The 20,873-nt window shown below is 40.3% G+C and overlaps 3 protein-coding genes across 4 annotated transcripts; 2 read left to right on the top strand and 1 right to left on the bottom strand.

Moving 5' to 3' along the window:
• Nucleotides 1-364: 364 nt before the first annotated feature.
• clpxb (caseinolytic mitochondrial matrix peptidase chaperone subunit Xb) lies at nt 365-10,144 on the top strand. Of its 2 annotated transcripts, XM_041938380.1 has the most exons (15): nt 366-612; nt 1,159-1,236; nt 2,266-2,426; nt 2,526-2,640; nt 3,463-3,617; nt 3,752-3,911; nt 4,710-4,751; nt 5,428-5,604; nt 5,757-5,921; nt 6,818-6,906; nt 7,173-7,337; nt 7,438-7,737; nt 8,278-8,370; nt 8,448-8,554; nt 8,690-10,144. In XM_041938380.1, exons 2-15 carry the CDS (start codon nt 1,182-1,184, stop codon nt 8,778-8,780), a joined length of 1,875 nt encoding a protein of 624 aa, XP_041794314.1. In that variant the 5' UTR covers nt 366-612; nt 1,159-1,181; the 3' UTR covers nt 8,781-10,144. The 2 variants fall into 2 exon arrangements, with proteins under 2 accessions (XP_041794315.1, XP_041794314.1); XM_041938381.1 differs by lacking the exon at nt 4,710-4,751 and having other exon boundaries at nt 365-612.
• Nucleotides 10,145-11,151: 1,007 nt separating this feature from the next.
• Nucleotides 11,152-14,857, top strand: LOC121607534 (ubiquitin-associated protein 1-like). The gene is made up of 6 exons (XM_041938397.1): nt 11,152-11,188; nt 11,267-11,417; nt 11,907-12,566; nt 12,686-12,856; nt 13,331-13,432; nt 13,532-14,857. The coding sequence occupies exons 2-6, from the start codon at nt 11,295-11,297 to the stop codon at nt 13,664-13,666; spliced, it is 1,191 nt and encodes a 396-aa protein (XP_041794331.1). The 5' UTR covers nt 11,152-11,188; nt 11,267-11,294; the 3' UTR covers nt 13,667-14,857.
• On the bottom strand, nt 13,913-20,406 carry LOC121607524 (protein regulator of cytokinesis 1-like). Its single transcript, XM_041938382.1, has 14 exons — nt 20,269-20,406; nt 19,645-19,777; nt 19,431-19,553; nt 19,103-19,336; nt 18,853-19,023; nt 18,169-18,318; nt 17,900-18,047; nt 17,664-17,800; nt 17,466-17,561; nt 16,947-17,093; nt 16,298-16,408; nt 16,077-16,184; nt 15,284-15,457; nt 13,913-14,437 (listed from the first exon to the last, which is right to left on the bottom strand). The coding sequence occupies exons 1-14, from the start codon at nt 20,277-20,279 to the stop codon at nt 14,366-14,368; spliced, it is 1,815 nt and encodes a 604-aa protein (XP_041794316.1). The 5' UTR covers nt 20,280-20,406; the 3' UTR covers nt 13,913-14,365.
• Between the last annotated feature and the right edge of the window lie 467 nt (nt 20,407-20,873).

Raw genomic sequence — 20,873 nt, 5'->3', positions numbered from 1 at the left:
CTAAGTCAGCTAACTCACGTACACTGGTATTTTATTTATTTATATACGTTAATCACAGAACACCATGTGATTCCATGAGCAAATCATGATACAGTGTTTAGAATTTTGCGATCTCAAAATTTCATGATCCTGGACCTTGGGTTACATAGTTACGGAGAATTACATAAAACGCAACACAATTTCACCATACCCTCGTAGGACCATTGAATGCACCAGCAGTCATCCCTGTTGACGCCTCCTGTGGATTAGTAGATCTCATAAAATGTGGATGGGTTGGAACTGCATAGACGTAAAGCCAGCCGCCATATTGCGTACACCGTTTACACTGATTAAATCACTTCTGTTAGCTACTGTACCTACAGGGTAGGCTAGCTAGCTAGCGCTTAACCGACCTAGTTCATATCAGCAAAGCGTTACATCATTGTGGTTCGGGTCCCACCTGGGAAATAGCGGCCTAACGAAGCCAACGCCTCCTACTTTATTCAGTACGCACTGTGACATTAGTATGACACACTGACCTGTCAAACTAAAAAGAGCGAAAGCTGCAGTGACTTAGCAATTTAGTTTTTTTTCGAAGGGGCTGTCAAGACGCCACTGGTTTCATCGTGTCCTGTGAGTAAACCTACCAAGCTTGATAAATGTTGCCTCCTCTTTCCCTGGTGTAAGTTAATGTTAGAATTAAGATAGGATCTTGGCTATTAACGTTAGCTTATTTGTGTCCACGCCACAGAGTAATGCCACTCATCTCACTGTGCAACACTGGCTGTCATTTCCACTGGCAGTGAAACATTAGGCAGCTCTGGCTGGGGCCTTGCTTAAGTAGCTAACAGTTACCTGTTTATTTAACCCAGCTAGCTAACGTGACATTGTTTATTTTACCATTGATTGCTAGCGCTACATAGCATGACGTAGTTGACCGTGGTAACGGTGGCCTAATCAATTAATACATTTCCGGTGGTTTAAAAAAGATTGATATATACCGTATTAAGTAACACTAGTGACCACCTTCACCAGTAAATGACCTGCTTTGCTAATGCTAACTGTGACGTTGAAGTTATGAAATGTAACCGGCCGCTGCTGTCTGTTAGCCGCCGGCTAATTTAGCCACCGCCTCTCCCCTCAGCATACAGTGTTAACTGTGTTTTTTTTTTTTTTCAGGATTTTGAGCCAAAAGAAGAGTTATGTCCTGTCCATGCACTTCGGCTGCCAGGCTGTTCCTAAACACTGCCCACAGAGGTAAGAAAGGGAAAGCACACACCTTGCCAGCTGGCTAAAGCTGCATGACATTATGCTATTTGCTACAGCTTGGGAAGTAGGTCTCCAGATAACCCAAATCGCTGTTTGTTATGACAATCATGTAATGTCAGCAGCAGGTGGCCAAGTCCCTTGAAGTGTTTAGCAGTTATAGATAAACAGACGTTGTTACATCACACAGCCTTTTATAGAGTTGCACAGCTGTGACAGTTTTTAGAGCAACAACAACAAGAAAAACACATCGCTAAACACACAAATTAGCGTTACCCATAGCGAAGCTAACTGGTGTCATCGCCCAGCCTGTTAGGGACCCTAACACTTGTAAAATGAAAAAACACGTAATAACATGCCATAGCTACAGCGCATATAGACGCTATGGACTTTAGGCCACTGACTATGAACTGTTGCTCTTGATAATATGCAGTGTGTTGAACTGATAGCAACTACAGTAACATGGTGTGGCTTTTTCACTAATCTGATGTGTTGTGGATGAATTGAGGTCACTGCCCCTGTTGATACTTGTAGGGCTGCAACTAATAACTATTTTCTCAGTTTTGATTAGTCTTTTTAAGTTTAACAATGTTGTGTAAATTGCCCATCATTGTCCCAGAGATTTCTCGTCTTCGGATATCTTTTGTTTTTTCTCCATCCAAATCCAAAGCCCCAAGATGTTGTGCTTACTATCACATATGACAGTGAAAATAGGCAAATTATCATACTGGAGAAGCTGGGACCAGAAAATGTTTTGCATTTTTGCTTCAGAAATTAGTGAAAAGATTTTTTAAGATTAATTATCTGTCAGTTGATTAATTGATTATTCAAATACATGTTTCAGCTCTAGTGACATTACAAATAGGAGTAGTTCTGAAAATTGTATTTGCTTAAAAATCAGTATGTGTTGTATGGGTAAACAAAATAATTTGAAATAACATGCATTGTCATTAATTTGAAATGTGTCCTCACAAACCACAACATTGTTAGGAATTATAAGAGATGGTGCTATTGTTACAGGGTTTTCCTGCTCCAGGATCCAGTTGTTTTCTCTGAGTCGTCATGGGTCTCGGGAAACTCATTTACCTCCCCGGGTACGGGTGAGGTCATTTTCAGAGACTGCTGTCTGCTATACCTCTAAAGATGGGACAACAAAGGACGGTGGAAGTGATGGTGGAAAGGTAATGTCTTGGAGGATAAATCTCATTTCTCTTCCATGGTAGTGGAAGAGATGGCAGTAATGTAATTTGATATTTGCTGACGCAGTTGTGTTTACACAGAAAAGCATCAGTGAGGGGAAGAGACTATCTGGCTCTGGAGGGTCAGGCAAGGGGGGAAGCCAGCTACGCTGCCCAAAATGCGGAGATCCCTGCACACATGTAGAGACCTTTGTATGTGAGTAAATTTATTCATTTTTGACAGAAATTACTGGCATAATTAGAATGTGGCTGACATTGTCAAATGACATGCAACATGGATGAGGAAGGGGGAAATGAAGAGGAGATGGTTTGTGCATCGGTTGAATAAAGTAACAGCGAAAGTACAGCATAGCGCCCTTGTAGATTGATAAATAGAAATATTGATCTATGACTCTGAGTTGAATTTTTTTTATTATGAAAGAATTAAACCAACTTTCTTTTTTTCTGTGGTGGTGGACTGAATGTTACCACACAGGACATAAATATTACACCAAAAAAAAAAAAGATACCATATGTTCTTTCCTTGCACAGGCTGTTGAAATATAGACCTGCAAGTAAACACTGAGGTGGTGGTTTCAAGTTGTCCAGTGAGCATTTTCTGTTAGGTGTTGCAACATCAGCCTTGTGAGTTTATAAGCTGCTTCTTGCTTCAACTAAGAGGTGCTGTTTGGATTGTTAGATGTCGTAAAATGAAAGCTATTTGGACTGGTTTGTTTTTGTAACTTTCTGAAACTCCAGGGGTGCATCTACCAATGTCCATGTGACTGCTCAACCACTCACCATTGGTAACTTCAAGAAAAAAAAAGTCACTCACAAGTGTCAACCCTCACTGGAATTAAAGTTACTCTTAATCCTAATCATCTTCCCTTGTAGGCCACAGACACAAGGTGGAAGTTGGTTTTAATGCTTTATGTCAAGCTAATAACACAGAAAACAAAGTTGTTAAACTGTAAATGTTGGTACGAACAGGTTGTGAAAGGTTTCAGTATTGAATGTGTTGTGTCTTATTCTTTTGTAGCATCAACACGATTTGTCAAATGTGAGAAATGCCATCACTTTTTCGTGGTTCTGTCTGAAACGGACTCTAAGAAGGGGCTAAACAAAGAACCAGAATCTGCTGCGGAGGCTGTGAAACTGGCATTTGCACAGAAACCTCCACCTCCCCCAAAGAAGGTGAGAAGCTGAAGCAGGAATAAGTGTTGTCAAAATATGCTTTTAGATTACTTTCATAGAAGTGTCACACATTCTGTTGTTGTAGTCAGTCTTTTATACCTAAATGAAATATAAATGACTTTTTTTGTTTTCAGATATATGCTTACCTCGACAAGTATGTTGTTGGCCAGTCCTATGCAAAAAAGGTGCTAGCAGTTGCAGTGTATAATCACTACAAGCGCATCTACAACAACATCCCTGCTGGGAGTCGACAGCAGGTGGAGGTGGAAAAACAGCCCTCTCTAACGCCTCGTGGTCAGTATTATGTTGTCTATAGATATTGCTTTATTCTACTGCTTGTTGGCGTAACAGTTGGTGTGCAGTCTGATGTGGAAACTGACAGTACACTACAGTGCACTAGTAAACAAATGAAAGTTTTGAAAAGCTGAAAGAAAAATGGATTCTTTGTTTTAGTCAAATATATAGTGCTGCGCTTTGACCAAGTTTTGGGTGGCATTTTATAATCTTTATTCAGTACTGGACAGCAGAGACAAACCAGGACGTGGGGAAAGAGCGAGGGAAAATGACATGTAACAGGGCCTGTAATTTACAAACAAAAAAATTGTATGCCACTGTATCAGCTTTGAATATGATTCTATAACTGCACTTCACACTACAGTTTTTTTAAAAGACTTGTCAAAACTAAACTTGCAAAGGAGAGCATAGTAGATCTAAAACCAAGGTTTTTTTAAATTACGATCCTGATAAATTGAAAAATTAGGAGATGCAACAATTTAATGATATGTTGGCGAGTGTTGAAACAAGTTTATCACATTGAAGCAATAAAATTCAGGGTGCAGTATCTTATATATATTTCATACAATATGTTGCATAATCAAGAGCCATTCACACTCACAAAATCAACACAAATAATTGATAAGTCTTTGATTATAGAATTATAACTCGCCTTGACTCACTATCTGTATTATTTGGCATTTGTTCAATGATTATCACACAGCTGTTTAAACGTTTTTGTTGGACTGTATTAATAATATGTCATAATGGTAATGATCAATGATAATATTGATTTGAGTACTTTCATCCTCCCTATAGAGCTAGAGATGAGAAGACGAGAGGATGAGTACAGATTCACAAGTAAGTGATCGGTCCTCCTTAGTGTTATCTTTCCCAGGGGCCCTTTTAAAAAGTCACAACACTTGTACCGTCTTTAATTTCATGAGTTGCACAAATGCCAAAATGTACAGACATCTGTGGCTCCTTAAAGCTTTGTTCTGTGGTTTCAGGTATATATTTTTAGTAACATATTTCATACTCAACCTAAACCATTAGTTGATAGTCAATTAAAGCCACCCTACGCATTTCATTGACACCAGTGTATATTATTTGAGGAAATGCAGCTCCAGTGACTGATTATTGCATATTTCATCACAGATTTCCCACATGTACAAATAAACTACAGTTACTGAAACAATAAAATGATGCTTGTTAATCTTTGACTGCCCAGACAGTAAGATAAGGTAGCCTAGTGACCTACATTCACATTTGTACTTCTTCTATTTTCAGAGCAGCTCTTATCACTTAGTAAGTCCACACTGGCACAAAGTAGGGCCCGCATATTTTTAGCCTGTACATGTAAACTGTTACTATGCACAGCCTGACATGTACACCATCAATGAATGGCTTGTTTAAATTGTAGAGCAGTTCAAATAGAAAGCGTTCAGTTGCGTCTTTATGGTGAAGTGCAGCTCCTACAGAAGTAGAAGAAGTATTTGTCTGTAACAAAGCTGTGTGGCTTTGCTTGTTGTTGCAGAACTGCTGCAGATTGCAGGGATCAGTCCTCATGGAAATGCTCTGGGAGCGTCCATGCAGCAGCAGGCGAGTCAGCAGGCACCTCAGGAGAGGAGGGGCGGTGAGGTCCTGGACTCTACACACACCGACATCAAACTGGAGAAGAGCAACATCATACTTCTAGGTCCAACTGGCTCAGGTTAGTGTTGTGTCAACATTGTCCTAAATTGTAATATTGCTCAGTGACACCGGGATCATTATGACATAAGCTGCCAAATATGCAGCTTATGTTTAGATATCCATTTGTCTTGCCAGAATAAATTTGATCATGAGTCCTCTAATTTTTCACAGGAAAAACATTGCTAGCGCAGACACTGGCACGTTGTCTTGATGTTCCCTTTGCAATTTGCGATTGCACCACACTAACTCAAGCTGGATACGTGGGAGAAGACATCGAGTCAGTTATTGCCAAACTGCTGCAAGATGCCAACTACTCAGTGGACAAAGCACAGCAAGGTGGGCAGACGGACTACACTTAACAGCAGTGAAGCTTCCCATGTTAAAGTCATACATACAGTATATTACACAAAACATTTGTTATGTTCTCTCTCATCATACTGCTGATTAAAACAAAAACTGATGTACAGTTTTCTAGGAAGTATTGAAAGAACAGAAGATCTGACAGATTACACAAATAGGGATCAGAGTTATATGATTTAGAAACAGTACTCCTGTTATGTTAGTAGAACCACTTTAATAGTCTTCACTACAGTGTGCTCTCAAACATAGAATCTTACTAGCGAAAAATGAAAAGTTGTTAAAGATCTGAATCAGCTTTATTGGCCAAGTGTGTGTGTTAACAAGGAATTTGACTCTGGTTTTAAGTTGCTATCAGTATGTTTACATACAGTTTCATGACGAGTTTACAGATTTCATATAAACTCTATAAAACAATGCTATAACAAGCTTGTCGGAAACATGTGGAAAACCACTCATTGAGATTTTACCCCGTAAAGATTATATTATATATACTTTTACATCAGTTACTTTGTCATTCAGCTGCAACATTTTAAAATGTACACATTCATATCACATTTCTTTATTCCTTACATGGGTAAAGAATGTTTTATTGGCTCAAACTGAGTAGACGTGCATGCAGGGAGAGGAAGGAAGCAGGAAGAAGTTAAACAAAACATGGTTTCAAAGTGGGGCTAGCGAGTAAACATCAGTATAATTTCTACAACGGTGACTTACAACTGCTCTGCAACTCAAATGAATTGTGCATAGTATATGGTACAAAGGAAGCTTAAGTTAACATCGTAGGTGTGTATGTACACACAGAGACTGCCTCAGGCAATTACGAGAAGTGAAACTTAGACTTCCTTGACCCTGTTCTTGTATTTCATTTGCAGGTATTGTGTTTCTGGATGAGGTTGATAAGATTGGCAGTGTGCCCGGAATCCATCAGCTGAGAGATGTAGGAGGAGAGGGAGTCCAGCAGGTCAGTATTCAACCAGGGTTACACTAAATATAACTTTAATGCAGTTTGTTTATAGACATTAATCTCGTAATGAAACTGCCAGCGTTGCATTTTGTGGTGCTGTGTTGACAAAAAAACGAAACAAAACAAAAAAACGAAACAAAACAAAAAAACAGCAGCAGCTTTCACTTATTTCTTGCAACTTGTTCCTGTTTGTTTTCCTTCCTTCCTCATTGGTTGACCTGGACTCGTATTTTTGACTTTTTTGTCCTTTTCCGTTCTGTCAGGGGTTGCTTAAACTCTTGGAGGGCACAATCGTCAACGTTCCTGAGAAAAACTCAAGGAAACTGAGAGGAGAAACGGTGCAGGTCGACACAACAAACATTCTGTTTGTTGCATCTGGTGCCTTCAACGGACTTGACAGAATCATTAGCAGAAGAAAGAACGAAAAGGTAAATTTATCACAGCTCATATGTAGCGACTGTCAGCAGAGATTCCTGTTTGCCATCATTACTGCCTCTAACGTGATCCTCGTGTCTCATGGCTCTTCAGTACTTGGGTTTTGGAACTCCCTCCAACCTGGGGAAAGGGCGCCGTGCTGCGGCTGCCGCAGACTTGGCCAACACCAGCGGTGAGACTGACACAGTGGCAGAGATAGAGGAGAAGGACCGGCTGCTGAAGCACGTCGAGGCCAGGGACCTCATCGAGTTTGGAATGATCCCAGAGTTTGTTGGCCGTCTGCCTGTGGTTGTTCCTCTGCACAGCTTGGATGAAGAAACACTCGTCCGAATCTTGACTGAGCCACGCAATGCTGTTGTGCCCCAGTACCAGGCTCTGTTCAGCATGGACAAAGTAAGGACTCTGATATATTGGGTTCTAAAGTACAGTGTTTGCAGTTTTCAACAGGCAACAGCACTGTGTTTAAAAACAAACAAAAAAAACTGCAGCATTCATTTGAAGGCATTTGCTCAGTGAGGGTTCATACAGGGGGCAAAAGTCAAGCCTGGCTCAGTTGTTGCCACAATGCCACCTGCGAGTGCACATTCCTGGCAGCTTAATTTGTAATGTGAACTCCTTTTTTCCACTGTTTACCTTGAGATTGCTACAACAAAAGATAAAATAGTTTTATAGTACAAAACCACTATACAGTGTTTCTACCGTGAGCATGAGCCTAAACTCATGGATCCACTACTCATACTGTCTTTCCTGGGTCGTAGTTAACTTTATATCATTTGTACCTGAAACAACATGCCAACACCGACACAGCCCCTTTTTCCTGTATCAGATGTACAGGGGAAAAAAACTTTTTTGGAGAGAAATGTATCTGCAGGTGTCTTTGTTTATACCTGGATGGCTGGAATTTAATTTAATCTGCTATGTTTTTTGTTTCAGTGTGAACTCAATGTGAATCAAGATGCCTTGAGGGCCATAGCTAGGATGGCTCTGGAGAGAAAAACTGGAGCTCGTGGGCTCAGATCCATCATGGTATGTGATGTTTGCCAAGTGTATCAAACTTGCTACTTGATGTAATGTGATAATTAAACTTTTTTTTTTTTAAATAGGAAAAGCTCCTTCTAGAGCCCATGTTTGAGGTGCCACACTCTGACATCATGGCTGTTGAGCTGGACAAAGATGTTGTCCAAGGAAAGTCACAACCCAGATATATCAGGTCAGTAGGCTCTGCTAACAGGCCAGGGCTAAATGTGTGTCAAGTTAGAGATCAGATTCCTGAAGCCCAGCACACCCTGTCTTCAAATGATGTGTTGGTTCGAAACCTGAACTGGAGTTTCCATTTGGATTTCAGAGCTCCAGCCAAGGAGTCTGCGGAGGAGGAATACGACTCAGGCATTGAGGAGGAGAACTGGCCTCGACAGGCAGACGCTGCAAACAACTGAACCATGTCACTTATTTCACCTAAAGACAGCCTCTGAAATATTAGATTACCATGAACTTTTGGATACCACCTCTGGGTTTTATGATAGCCCCTGACAAACAAGCTGTGGACATTGTGTTAGAGGTTAAGAAAGCTGCTGGCTCTCACTGAAGAGTGTTTTCATCATGAACAAGTAAAGAGTGTAACAACCGTTGGTCCCGTGCATCAGACATTAATTCTCTAGCGGTGCGCTCGCAGGGTGGACCTTCAATATTTCAATCTCTGGGGATTGTTAACATTTTATCTATATAAAGATAATGCAATTTTATTCATGAAAGGATTTGTAGCTAGTTAAAGTTGTTTTCTCTTTTTGTGGTGATGGGCTGTCATGGCAAGGGAAGCAAAATGAAGTTATGGGATCATACTGTACACTTGAAAAGGTGGTGTGCTGAGAAAGTGTAGATGTGATGTTACCATGTCAAGTAATGCCTTATATCATAAGGGCATAATATTCCATGAGCACATCAATATTTTGATGTTTTCTTCTTTACCACCATTGTAATAATGGTGTTCACAGTAAAATCGGGCTGTAAATGCTGAGCTACACTGCTTTGGTAGCATTTGTAAGCAGTTTGTATGACATAACCTGTAATTAGGAGAACACATTGTGATGTATAACGCACCAGCACACTAAACAAAGCAGGTGGAAAATAATGGTGACCTGTTTAAACAGCCAGAATGGTTATTTTTCAGTGTTTTGCTTCCTCTTCTAGCCCACTCTTTAGGGAATGTATATGCGTTTACTTCCAGGCCTCTGTGTCACTGGACTGGATCAGAGGGCTGTCTCACAAAGCAGAATAAGCAGGTTAGCTAGGAAGTGTTTTGTTTCGGAGGAGCTATCCTCAAATAAACATGACTGAATTGTATGCTTCACGTTCAAGCTTCATTGCCCATCTTGACATCATTATCAGACAGATCATCTCTGTCACAGTTTGCAGGAAGCAGCTCCAAATCTGCTTTGTCAGACACCCCTCAGAACAGCACAGGTATTTTTTAATTTTCTTTGTGTGTACTTCAGCGTTGGAAACTCACCTTTAGTGATGTAACATCCTGTTACTTAATGGTACCTCAGTACATATGTTGAAGCCTCCACCTCAAATGCTCTTTGACTGAACTGAACCACGCTGCTGTACTCTTTAAAATGCTGTTTGTGCTATAAAATGAGATTAAACTAGATCTGTTCTCCTCTCTGCTTTAAGTTTCCCTTTCTTTTAGGCTTTTCTCTCTTTTCAGAGGTCTGTTACAGAACCTGTAAACCACCAAGTTTGTGAATCTGAAATTTATTGTGATTGTTTAAAATATATAAATAAAATGTATATCTCTGTGTAAAGTTGTTCTTTACTTTTAAGGCAAGACACTAAAGGTGAATAGGGTAAAAATATCAGTTTCAGAGTATGGGAAAACTCGTTTTGAGAAAATGGCCTTTAAAGGTGTATTTTTAAATAAATAATGGTGAAAGTAGATATCACCATGAAACTTCCCTAATTAATCACTTTTTGTATTACACATTTTCTGAAATTGAATGTCAAAATATGCAAATTAAGCATAATCTAATTGCACTTCTTGAAATACATTTCCAGAAAAGATATCTAAAATAAACACATAAATGTGTAGTTTGGATGTTTTCTTTCCACTAGTCTGTGGACGAAAAAATTTACACCCCCAAAAAAATCAAAACTGACCAGTGCATGAAAAAAAACGTTTTCACCTGTAGCATCCTGCCTTAAGGTAGCGCAATTAAAATGAATTTGGTTGCCACAGTCAGTGTGATGAAATGTGTCTTAGCCATTCTGGACACACACCAAATCAGTTAAACAGGAAACGAATGCAATAGACAACCACACTGCTACACTGTCACCTGTATGTAATCTGCTAATCTCTGGAAAGTATCATGCCATCTACGTTTCCAAATACCTCAGCATGTCCCTGATCCCCCTTCAAGCCCACATTGAAAGTCACATGGACTGAAATGTGGCTTCGAATATACAGAGAAAAAAACACAGTGAACTAAAAAAATGATAAAAGATTGAGGTGAGATTATAAAACACCTTACATTATTAATGTATTAACAGTAAAACATAAAATAATTACAAATGTATATATTATTAGTGCTATTTTTGAATAGTTTTAGTATGACTCTGGTATAAATTTACACGTATATATCTTTAAATACTCCATTATGTGTACTGTACCTCTAGTAGGTAGGATTACGCCAGGTGTCTGAGGTATTATTGGTAAACAACTCCTCAGATGATGTCAGAGGCTTAGTGATGAAGAGGTTTATCACATACGACGATGTCTGTGTGTTCACTCCTAACACCTGTCGGTGTTTCACAGAGCTGTGCACCTCAGAGGGAACACCTGACCAAAGTAAGTACTGATACAATTGCAATGAAGGGTCGGTTCTGTTACATACAGCTGAGTGACTCCGCCGTTCTTCTGATGCAGGGGTTTCTGTTGGCGTATTTTGGTGAAGATGAACACTCTGGAGGATGTAATGTTTCAGACCCTGCTGGGACCACTGGAGGAGGAGGTGCAGCTCGTGACAGCTCCAGACATCGCTCTACCAGACTGCCATCGGATACTGCAAGACACAGAGGTCGCACATTGGAGTGAACATTTTTTTTAAATCAACTCGAATGTCTTTCTGGGATCAGTTCATTAGTGGTTTAATTTATTTGTCAGTTAAATCGTTAGTCAAATTTAGTACCTTGGTCCAGCAGGCCCAATTTCCTTAAAATGTATTTTTAAACAAACTCATCCTTATACAATTCCTAACTACTTCGGATCCCAGCAGGAAAAAAACAATATGTATATACTGACTTTACTGTATCCAACTGATTATATGGATGCTTTTTTATTTAGGGACAAATTTAATATTAGAAATACTGTTTTCTTACTAAAAGTATTTTGGTGCTGCACCTGTTAAATGAATGCGTGTTGGCTCATCGTCATGGCTTACTGTGACACTTGAATGTAACAGAATCATTGTTATTGTTATCAAATCATGCTTTTCCTACTAAGTCAAAACATCTGCCAGGTAAAAGGGCTGTTGCTAATTTTTTTTCCTTTTTGTTTTTAACTGCAGTATGAATTCAGCCTGGAGAAACTGATTTTAACCGGGCAGCCCCCAGTCTGTCAGGCCCCATCCTGCCCCCCATACTGGATGATGTTCAGCAGCCCTCAGGAGAGCCGCAGGGCCAGTCGCAGGAGCAGTGACACGTGGGCCCCGAGCCCTCGGCCCCGCAGTCACAGCCTGAACTCCGCTGACATTCGCTGGCTGCACCATCGCACTGTCAAGTTCCTCATATCAGACTCTGAGGACGAGGACGGTTACAATGAGGATAATGAAGGCTCCTCCACTGAGGAAGCACGCCAGCCTGTCAAGTGCAGAGAGAGGCCCCGGAGCGCCGCACCCAAAGACCCAGTCTCCAGGATCAAAGAAATGCACCTCGGCCCTGCCACTCACTGTAAGCCCGACTCACCTCGGAGCCTCAGAGGCCACAAAGGGTCTTTACCTTCTCTCCACGACTGCAGACAACCTCTGCGAGCACTGGAGCAGCACCGGTCACAGCAGGCCAGCCCCCGCCTCTCAGGCCAGAAGAACAGCAAGAAGAGGCAGCGTTCAGTGGGCTCCGTCAGCAGAAAGTTCTCCCAGAACACGCCACCTGCTGGTCCCTCTCCATGCAGGCTGCAGCAGCAGAGGCCCTCCTCTGCAGGCCCTGTTGTCAAAAACGGCAGACAGAAGGTTATTATTTTTCTGTCAGTGTCTCAGAGAAGAAAATTCATCAAATCTTCACTTCAAAACCTTTTCAACTTACCCTTTCTTCATAAACCTGTCTTTGTCTGTTCTCCCCTTGTCACCAGGCCCTGAGGACTGGCGGCCCCTGTGGGGTTTTCTTTGATTCAGCAGCAGAGTTGTTGTCAGCACTCAGCCAGGAAGAGAGGGAGCTACTCGAAACCATTACAGAGAGGGGATACCCTCTACGCACAGCTATTCTGGCTCTGCAGAAGACAGGCTACCGCAGCCCAGAGAAGGTAGATACCACATTGGATTTAATGCCTCTTCAGTAGTTTACAAACCCTAATAATGTATAAATAAGATATGTTTGAGTTGCCTTCAGGCTTAATAGCAAATTGTAAAAATGAAAACTCACTTGTTACAATAAGCCACCAAACTTGAATTTAGAATTACTGTCATTTTAATAAATAGTGCCAGTAAAATAGTCAGTGGGAGTTCTTCCTGATCACTGGCCAAACAGACAAAGCAAGCTAACAAGGATATACACGAACAGAATGTGTCCTCATTGACACCTGGAGTCTTACTTTATTTTGACATCTTATTAGTGATCTGTCATTAATATTTAAGCATAATCAATTAAAAACCTCATAAACATATGTAAATGGTATGAAGTTTCTTTAATTAGAAATCTAACCAGTGTTGTTTATGCTTTATCTAGACCCGGCATGTCATTGTGATAATTTTAATATATTTTGTCCTGTTATTGACAGATACTTAAATACCTGGTGGCCAGTGACCGTCTGTGTGAGCTGGGTTATGATGAAGCACAGGTGGAGGAGGCCTTGGAGATGTTTCAGAACTGCGAGAGCAAGGTGATTCTTGATTATTATTTTAAAAACAGAAACACCAGAGCCATACCGCATCATAACTAAAAGCATATTATTACTTAGTTTGAATCTTTTCTATTTCAGGCTGCTGAGTTCCTGCGCCTTCTGACTCAGTTTAATGAGATGGGCTTCCAGCAAAGTGCGATCAAAGAAGTGCTGCTCGTTCATGAAAATCACCGCGAGAGGGCTCTTGAAGAACTCATGACCCGCATGGCTTAAACAGAACGTCTTACCATTTCGAGTCTGTGTGGAGACAGAATTATTTTCTCCTCTACAACATGTGAAACGTACTAAACACACAGTATGTGGTCAAAATTGAATACTTAAAGGACACGGCCTTCTGACTTTGACTCAGTTAACATAAAACCTTTGCAACTCAACCGCAGGCTCTAGAATGAAAACATTCAGTTAGAACTGAAAATGACAGAAGATAAAAGAGGTGCACTTAGTCAGGATGAACGTTTTAAAACGTTTATTTACAGCTTGATTAAAAAAAAAAGCACTCAAAATATTTAATTTCTGAAGAACAAATTCAGCTGTCATTCCAGCTGGGGGAAGAAAATTGTGCGCTGGCTAACTGCTGTAGTATGAAAACAATGTAGTGCTCTAGATATGGCTAATTACATTCTGCTTAAAAAGGCTGTAACCCCAAATGAAAAATGTAAGATAAAATGCCACAACAGCCTTGGTACAAATATCATTAACTTGCCATATTATATACACAGCAGATAAAACTGCTTCAGCAGTGACCCTGAAAGAAAGCCTTGTGAAAACAGGATAGATGGAGACACAGATCAAAATATTTACATGTTTATAAGAAGTTTACATTAAAGTCCCGGCTTGTCCACTATACGAAAACTACACCAAACTACCGCTGAGCTGGACGACTTCTGGTGGCAGAGCGGCTGCTTTGACTCGTCACTGATTACTGACGGTGGAGTTCAGCAGTCCGGCCTTCACGTTCGCTTTCGAAGCCTTCGAGAGGTCTCTCTGTAAAGACAAGTCAAAACTGTCAGAATCATTGCTCATAGTTAATGTGTCAAAATGTCAAAGTCAAGTGATTGAAGATACAAGTCCATGTGTGTGAAATGAACACGGAGTCAGCATGTGACATGGAAATATGAAATGCTAATGTATATATTCACTTTGGAAAAGCGTCTGTTATGACATCCAGATTTCACAGTAATGTAGTCAAACGTTAAACTGTGAGCCAGAGCAATGGAGTCTGTCAGGATTTCCAGTAGAGTATTAGAACTTTTTATTTTCTCATGACCTACTGCACTAACGAATAGAAAGAATCTGGTATGTGTATTAATTCTGTGTGTGTTGTCACTGTGTGAACTGATGCAGATCATCAGTGTCCAAAAATGTATTTTTAATTAGCAAAATAAAATCTGCTCATCATGCAGTCTTGGCAGCAGTATGCATGGTTGCTTTTTTATTTTTTATTTTGGCTACAACAAAAGCAACCCAAAACATGACTCAAATCTTTATAGTCAGGTTCTGGCTGCATGCTATCAATCCCTTTTTAGTGGCTGATCTTTTGCTTTATTTAAGAACTTTTGTCTGCAAAATAGAAAAATATATAGTTTCTACAGCAAGAAAAGACATTTTCAAAAAGGAAAATGTTCCTACAGATTATGTAATTTTAAGCAGATATAAATCCAGGCCAAACAAATGTTAAATCATTTTAGCTCAACAGTCATGACAAATGGTGTCTTACATTCCAATCAATATAATTACTGGGTTAACTATATAATTCTACAAACTTACCTAGAAGTAGACCTACTAGTGGACTTTTTGTAGTTGGGGAAACAGATGTAAAACCACATTTACCGCAAATTCCGAATAGGAGCCAGCAAAAGAGTTAAAGGTGAAGGTGTGATCTTGAGTATCCTGAGACCTTAGTGCGCCACTCGGAGTATTTCTATTAAGATGGGAGATGTTTTCCTTGTTTCGGTCTAGTGCACGGGGAGTCTTTCCATGTCCAGGGGTTCGCAGGCCGAGACCCTACAACAAGACCAACTAGAATGATCATGTGGGTTTTGCCCCCTTTTTCATTTTACTTCATTTCAGATGATAATGAGTGAGGGGAAAAAAACTCATTTATATATTTTTTTTTTATATATTATAATGAAACTATAAAACTCAACAGCCTCACCCAGTCTCAGAACACTGCTTTAAAGCTGCCACATCTTACTATCTCAATTGTCAATTATTGCCCAGTGCTTCATTTAGAGTGTATATACAACTGGCAGATGGGCTTCAGATACACTTATGTTGACAAACTGGCTAGCACTACAGTGAGCAGTATACAGGGGCTTATGTTTACAGTGGCAGACTGACTGAATCATCTTGAGTTTGACACAGTTTAAAGCCCTTAGTTCACTGTATATTTGTATCTCCTTTTGATCAAGATTTGAGCTCACAGCTTACTTTTAGGAGTGTCTAACTGTCCTGACAAGGCATCAGTATGCAAGTTAAACGATGGAGACAATATTGCACTCTGCCCAACCCCAGTATCATAAAGAATGGACTCAGAACGAGAGTCAGATACGAAGCTAAACACTCGAACCCTCAAGATGAAATCTGTCAGTGAGACGAGGCTGATGGATGACAGTGAACATACCTTGCTGGCAGACAGAGGTGCTTTCTGGATGGACGACTGGCACTTGGATCCACTGAGACCTGAACTAAGGAAACTTGTTGGAGTGGAGATGGTCGAGGATCCATTGAGCTAAGTGGACGGAGGAAGAAGGTGGGTCAGCTTTCGACTATTCACTCAGCCAGGTACAATCAGTTAGTATTACTGCACATGCAATAAATCTAACGAGACTGCTGCACTCTCACCTTTCTAACTTTTCCAAGTGTGGGAGTCACTGCTATCCGCCTTTTGGATGGTGTTCTCATTGCAGTTCCATATAACATGTCCTCCTGTGTCTGTTTAGTCTTTTTCAGTTGCTATTTCAATCAAGACAAGGAGAACAAAGTCATTAGGGTCGAGCAGTTAATCAAATTTGAATTCTCATTTTTATTTGATATTTATAATGAAATTATCACTACAGTCAAGTGAGCCGTCATTTGTGAAAACCTGATCAAACCAGCTGACTCTTAGATTCTGATGTTCGTCTATCTGTGCTGCTACGCTACTAGTGCTTGGAGCGGCCAAACACACTAGAGTTGCATTTCAGCAGTCCTTTCTCATTTTATATACCAAATAAACACATCATAATACTACTCATATTTTAAATAAGTATTTCTATTTATTGCATATTAATGTTATTAATATTATCATTATAAGACATTTTTTGTACTTCAGTTGAATTATACTTAAAGTTGAAGGAAAACCACTGTTAAAAAGACTAGATTCTCTAAGAGTTCAGTGACTACATGATGTTTCCAAAGTCACTGTGGAAAATAAATGTGAAATAATCATGATACTTGAATTTTGCCATAACAGAGCAGCCCTGGTAGTCATTCTGACAAGATAACAACATACCCTTTCCTGTTTCTCCTTCTCCTTTTCAGTGTGGTGATGATCCCACTGGTGCTGCACATACTCAAGAAATTTCTGTCCGTTGACCAGGAACTCCTTGGTATGCTCCAGCTCCCAAGCATCAATTTGGGTTTTCAGACTCTTTTCCAGCTGGAACAAACAGAAAAGCAATAATCTTCTCTTGTCTATATTTCACCTCCAAAATGCCCTTCCCACATCAAAACTTGGTGCTCAACAATAATTTGCACATGAACTGAAGACTGAGATAATTAATGTTTATCCCCATCTGTTGGCTAAACCTGGTAATACACCAACTACCTCTGTCCATTCTCATCAATAAGGTTTGCTTGAGCTAATTTGTTTTACTGCTAAAAAATCTGATTTGACTTTTTTTCCCCCTTTTAAATCCCCACTAACAGCTTCCATTACAAGTAGAAAAACAATCGAATAGCAATCCTGTTTTTTGTATTTACTGAACCCACAGAACATGTTAATAAACATCACTTTCAAACATTTCCTCACCTTCGGCAAACTTTTCTGCAGGTCTGTTCTCTGCTTCTCTTCTTTCAGAAGGTTCCCACCTCTGTTGTTGAACCTCGAGGGGTCATTCGCTTTTTTCTGAGATGGAAAGAACATACATTCACACACACAACCTAGCACACCAAGAGAAGAAGTTTGTTTTAAATGCTTCCCCACTAAATTCATGAGGATAGCACTTACATCAAGTTCCAAGTACACAGTCCAGTTTTCCTGCCATTTTGTGACTCCTTCAAAAAGTTCTCTGTGGTCCTCATAATACTTCTTCAGGGTCTTGACCTCAGCCTCGTGCAGGTTGAGAAGCTCTTCAGTGAAATCATCTGTGGAGAAAAGATATGCACTCACACTCACACTCCTTTCATGATGACCAACTGCATATAATCCATTCAAGGGCTTTGTCATTATACAATGTTATTCACCAGCATGATATGCAACAAAAGCTTGCTGCTGTTCCTGGCTGTAGAAGCAGCTCTCCCAGAAAAGGGCGATCTCAGCTCTGATTGCCTCAATGACACTTTTCATGCTCTGCATTTTCAGCATCTCTAGACGCTGGACCTCAGCCCTGAGCTGGAAAGACAGATTGCACATCAAAACTTGTCCTGGAGGTGATTGAAGCAACAACACTCTAATGCATTGTCTAAAATTACTTTTCATTCATGTAAATGACCACATAGGGTAGATTTCTTACTGCCTCAATGTTCTTCTTCTTTGATTTAACCATATGCTCAGAAAGGGGCTCTCTCTCCTCTTGGGGAATCTGAAGTCTTTCCCACAGCTCCTGGATCTTAGTGCGGTAAGCTGAACAACGGACCTCATTCTCCGCCTTGCGTTCTTGTAACTGAAAGGAGGCATAAAAATCATACAACCATTAGACTGACACATATACCTGATTCCAAAAAACAGAAAAGTTCGGGTTTTTTTTTGCAAATGAACTGTTTACCAGCAATGGTTTTACAAAGTATTCCCGAGCCATGTAGCAATATTCTTTAAACAAACAATCATGTGTTCACAAAGTCCTTGCTTGTGAAGACTGAGCCTTGCCAGGATGCCCCTTTCATACCTAATCATGATGCTGTCAACCTGTTTACCTGTGAAATGAAAGATGTTTTTTGAGCATCCCACAACTTTCCCAGTCTTTTGTTGCTCCTGTACCAACTTGTTTGAAATGTGTTGCTGGCATCGAATTCAGAATAAGCAGATATTTTAAAAAATCAATGAAGTCGATGAGGTAAAATATTAAATATATTGTCTTTGTACTGTTTTAATTGAGTATATGTACAGGATTACTATTTTTTTTATCAGCATTGTAATATGTGATATTGTAAATCATAGCGTCAGATTAACACTTAGATACAAATATCACAAAAATCACCTGAAGGAGGAGTAGCTTAACAGCAGCAATGTTGTCGTCTGACAGACAAAATGCCTCCTCATCCTCACACATCACATCCACCTCAAAACTGGTCTCTGGTTGCTGCTCCAGATCATCCATGCATGCGATGATATCCCTCTTGATGCTCACAAATTCATCATGACGACATTCCTGAAAAGGCAATACAGGTTACAACCCTAATAAGAAAATGAGAGCAAGTATTTAAAATAAAGCAGAAAGTCAGCAACACCTTCTCTTTGGTCAAATCATCCAGGTAGGTGCGATATGTCTCCAGTTGCTGCAGTGATGGGATGGAGTCCTGGTCAATGGAAAAAGGGGTAGTGCACATAATATCACACAGCTCACGGTCTTTGCCAATGAGGCCCTTAAGCTCTTGCATTCTTTGCCTCTTGTGCTCCTTCATCGCCTCTAGACGTGTGCGAGTATTCTTCTCCATCTGCAACATGGTGCAGCCATCCTCCTCCTTTACAGAAATGCAGAAATTTAGAAAATTGCTCATATGTTTGGACTAAGACTGGTTTAAGAAAACAAGCACATACTCCCAAAAGAGACTTTACCTCAAAGGGGGGCAGCTGAAGTTCCCTGCACAAGTCATTAAGTTCCTTAAGACAGGACTCTATGCTTTTCAGTAATCTCTTTTTGAGCTCCTCTTCTTCAGAAATCATTAGGTCGAGCAAACCCTGCAGAACATGGGAAACGGAAAAAAGTGAGACTTTCTTAGCTCTGTATAGCCAACAACCAGACTTTAATGTAAATTGACGTGGGACTCACTTCAATGTGCTTGTGAACATCGTTGGTTCTCTGTAGGCGCTGCTCCTCTGGAATCCCGATTTCTTCCCAAATATCCTGCAACCTGACCAGAGCTCTGTTGAGGTAGGCAACAGACTCTGCTGCGTGGACTTCACTGGAAGAAAAACAACGGTTCGAGAGGGTCAGTTTCCTCTAGTTCAAACACCTGTTACCAGTCAAAAACCAGTCCAATATTAATGGTAATGCTAGTGTGTAAGTTAAAATCAGGTAGCAGACTCTGTTGGTAGCAGGGAGCTAACGTTAGATACCACAACCCTTTCATCCACTGAACTAGCTAAAGTTAGCTTCGCGATTCTGTACTGTAGCGTTAAATAATATCAGCTCACGAACAGCAGGAGTGACATGATATTAGCAGGAAAAAAATAATTACCATTCAAAATTACTCATTGCAGCACACACAGACGGCGTCTTCGTTAAAAATATGGCACACGCTGCGTGCATCTGCTCACAGTAAAGCTAGCTTTATCTAAAATCAACAGGCCAATCAGGAAGTCGCTAGCTGTTAAGTTTGCTGACTTAATATAACCTTCGATTGTTATCGTAAACAATTCAGACTCAAATTAATAGGAATTTTGTGTTATTTACCTTCTTCTCATTTTGCCACCGCAGACAGCTATAAAGTTATAAAAAACAAAAATCTTCTTTAACGCGAAAGCGGTTTAACTAATAACTATGGCTATCGGGGCTATCGGGCTGCCGGGCCGTTTGTCGACTCGACGGCGTTTGAAATTTGCACCGAAACAATATATGGGCTCTGATTGGTTGATCAAAATGACGTTGACGGAAGCTTTTCTGGGGGCGGCACTTCACAGGCTAATCCCTTTAGGGAAAATTCTAAAGGACGGAAGTAGGAAAGTGGATTTTGGCCGAGAATGCGCGGATTTTTAAAACTCTGTTTAAAGACGACGAATTTTAAATCTGATAAAAAGACACTGATTTGGGGTTTGTGGACTTTGGGACTTGGTTGTACTAGGATTTAGTATTGTAGGGAACTTTTGTATGAATATCGACCTACGGCCTGTACAGGTCCGGAACGATATTCTTGTATTGAACACCATGCAGTCTTTGACAGGATGGCAGGGAGGGAGACCAATGTCGACAGCACAGAATATGAAAACATTGAGGCTTTGGGTAGAAAAGGTAATACAGATGATTGGGAAAGTATCCATTTTAACATGGGGGTATTGAAA

Source organism: Chelmon rostratus, chromosome 6 (genome assembly GCF_017976325.1).
Source record: "Chelmon rostratus isolate fCheRos1 chromosome 6, fCheRos1.pri, whole genome shotgun sequence".
NCBI classification, from domain to species: domain Eukaryota; kingdom Metazoa; phylum Chordata; class Actinopteri; order Chaetodontiformes; family Chaetodontidae; genus Chelmon; species Chelmon rostratus.
This window is presented reverse-complemented; position numbering and strand designations above follow the sequence as displayed.

What these genes read in the sequence shown, in the direction of transcription:
- clpxb (XM_041938380.1), top strand. Translation starts at nt 1,182, where the DNA reads ATGTCCTGTCCATGCACTTCGGCTGCCAGGCTGTTCCTAAACACTGCC. An exon ending in CCTAAACACTGCCCACAGAG is followed by an intron (nt 1,237 to 2,265) that starts GTAAGAAAGGGA and finishes CTATTGTTACAG; the next exon opens with GGTTTTCCTGCTCCAGGATC. An exon ending in CTCCACCTCCCCCAAAGAAG is followed by an intron (nt 3,618 to 3,751) that starts GTGAGAAGCTGA and finishes TTTTGTTTTCAG; the next exon opens with ATATATGCTTACCTCGACAA.
- LOC121607534 (XM_041938397.1), top strand. Translation starts at nt 11,295, where the DNA reads ATGAACACTCTGGAGGATGTAATGTTTCAGACCCTGCTGGGACCACTG. An exon ending in GGATACTGCAAGACACAGAG is followed by an intron (nt 11,418 to 11,906) that starts GTCGCACATTGG and finishes TTTTAACTGCAG; the next exon opens with TATGAATTCAGCCTGGAGAA. An exon ending in TTCAGAACTGCGAGAGCAAG is followed by an intron (nt 13,433 to 13,531) that starts GTGATTCTTGAT and finishes TTTCTATTTCAG; the next exon opens with GCTGCTGAGTTCCTGCGCCT.
- LOC121607524 (XM_041938382.1), bottom strand. An exon ending in TTCAGCTGCCCCCCTTTGAG is followed by an intron (nt 19,337 to 19,430) that starts GTAAAGTCTCTT and finishes ATTTCTGTAAAG; the next exon opens with GAGGAGGATGGCTGCACCAT. An exon ending in CACTTGGAAAAGTTAGAAAG is followed by an intron (nt 16,185 to 16,297) that starts GTGAGAGTGCAG and finishes CCGTCCACTTAG; the next exon opens with CTCAATGGATCCTCGACCAT.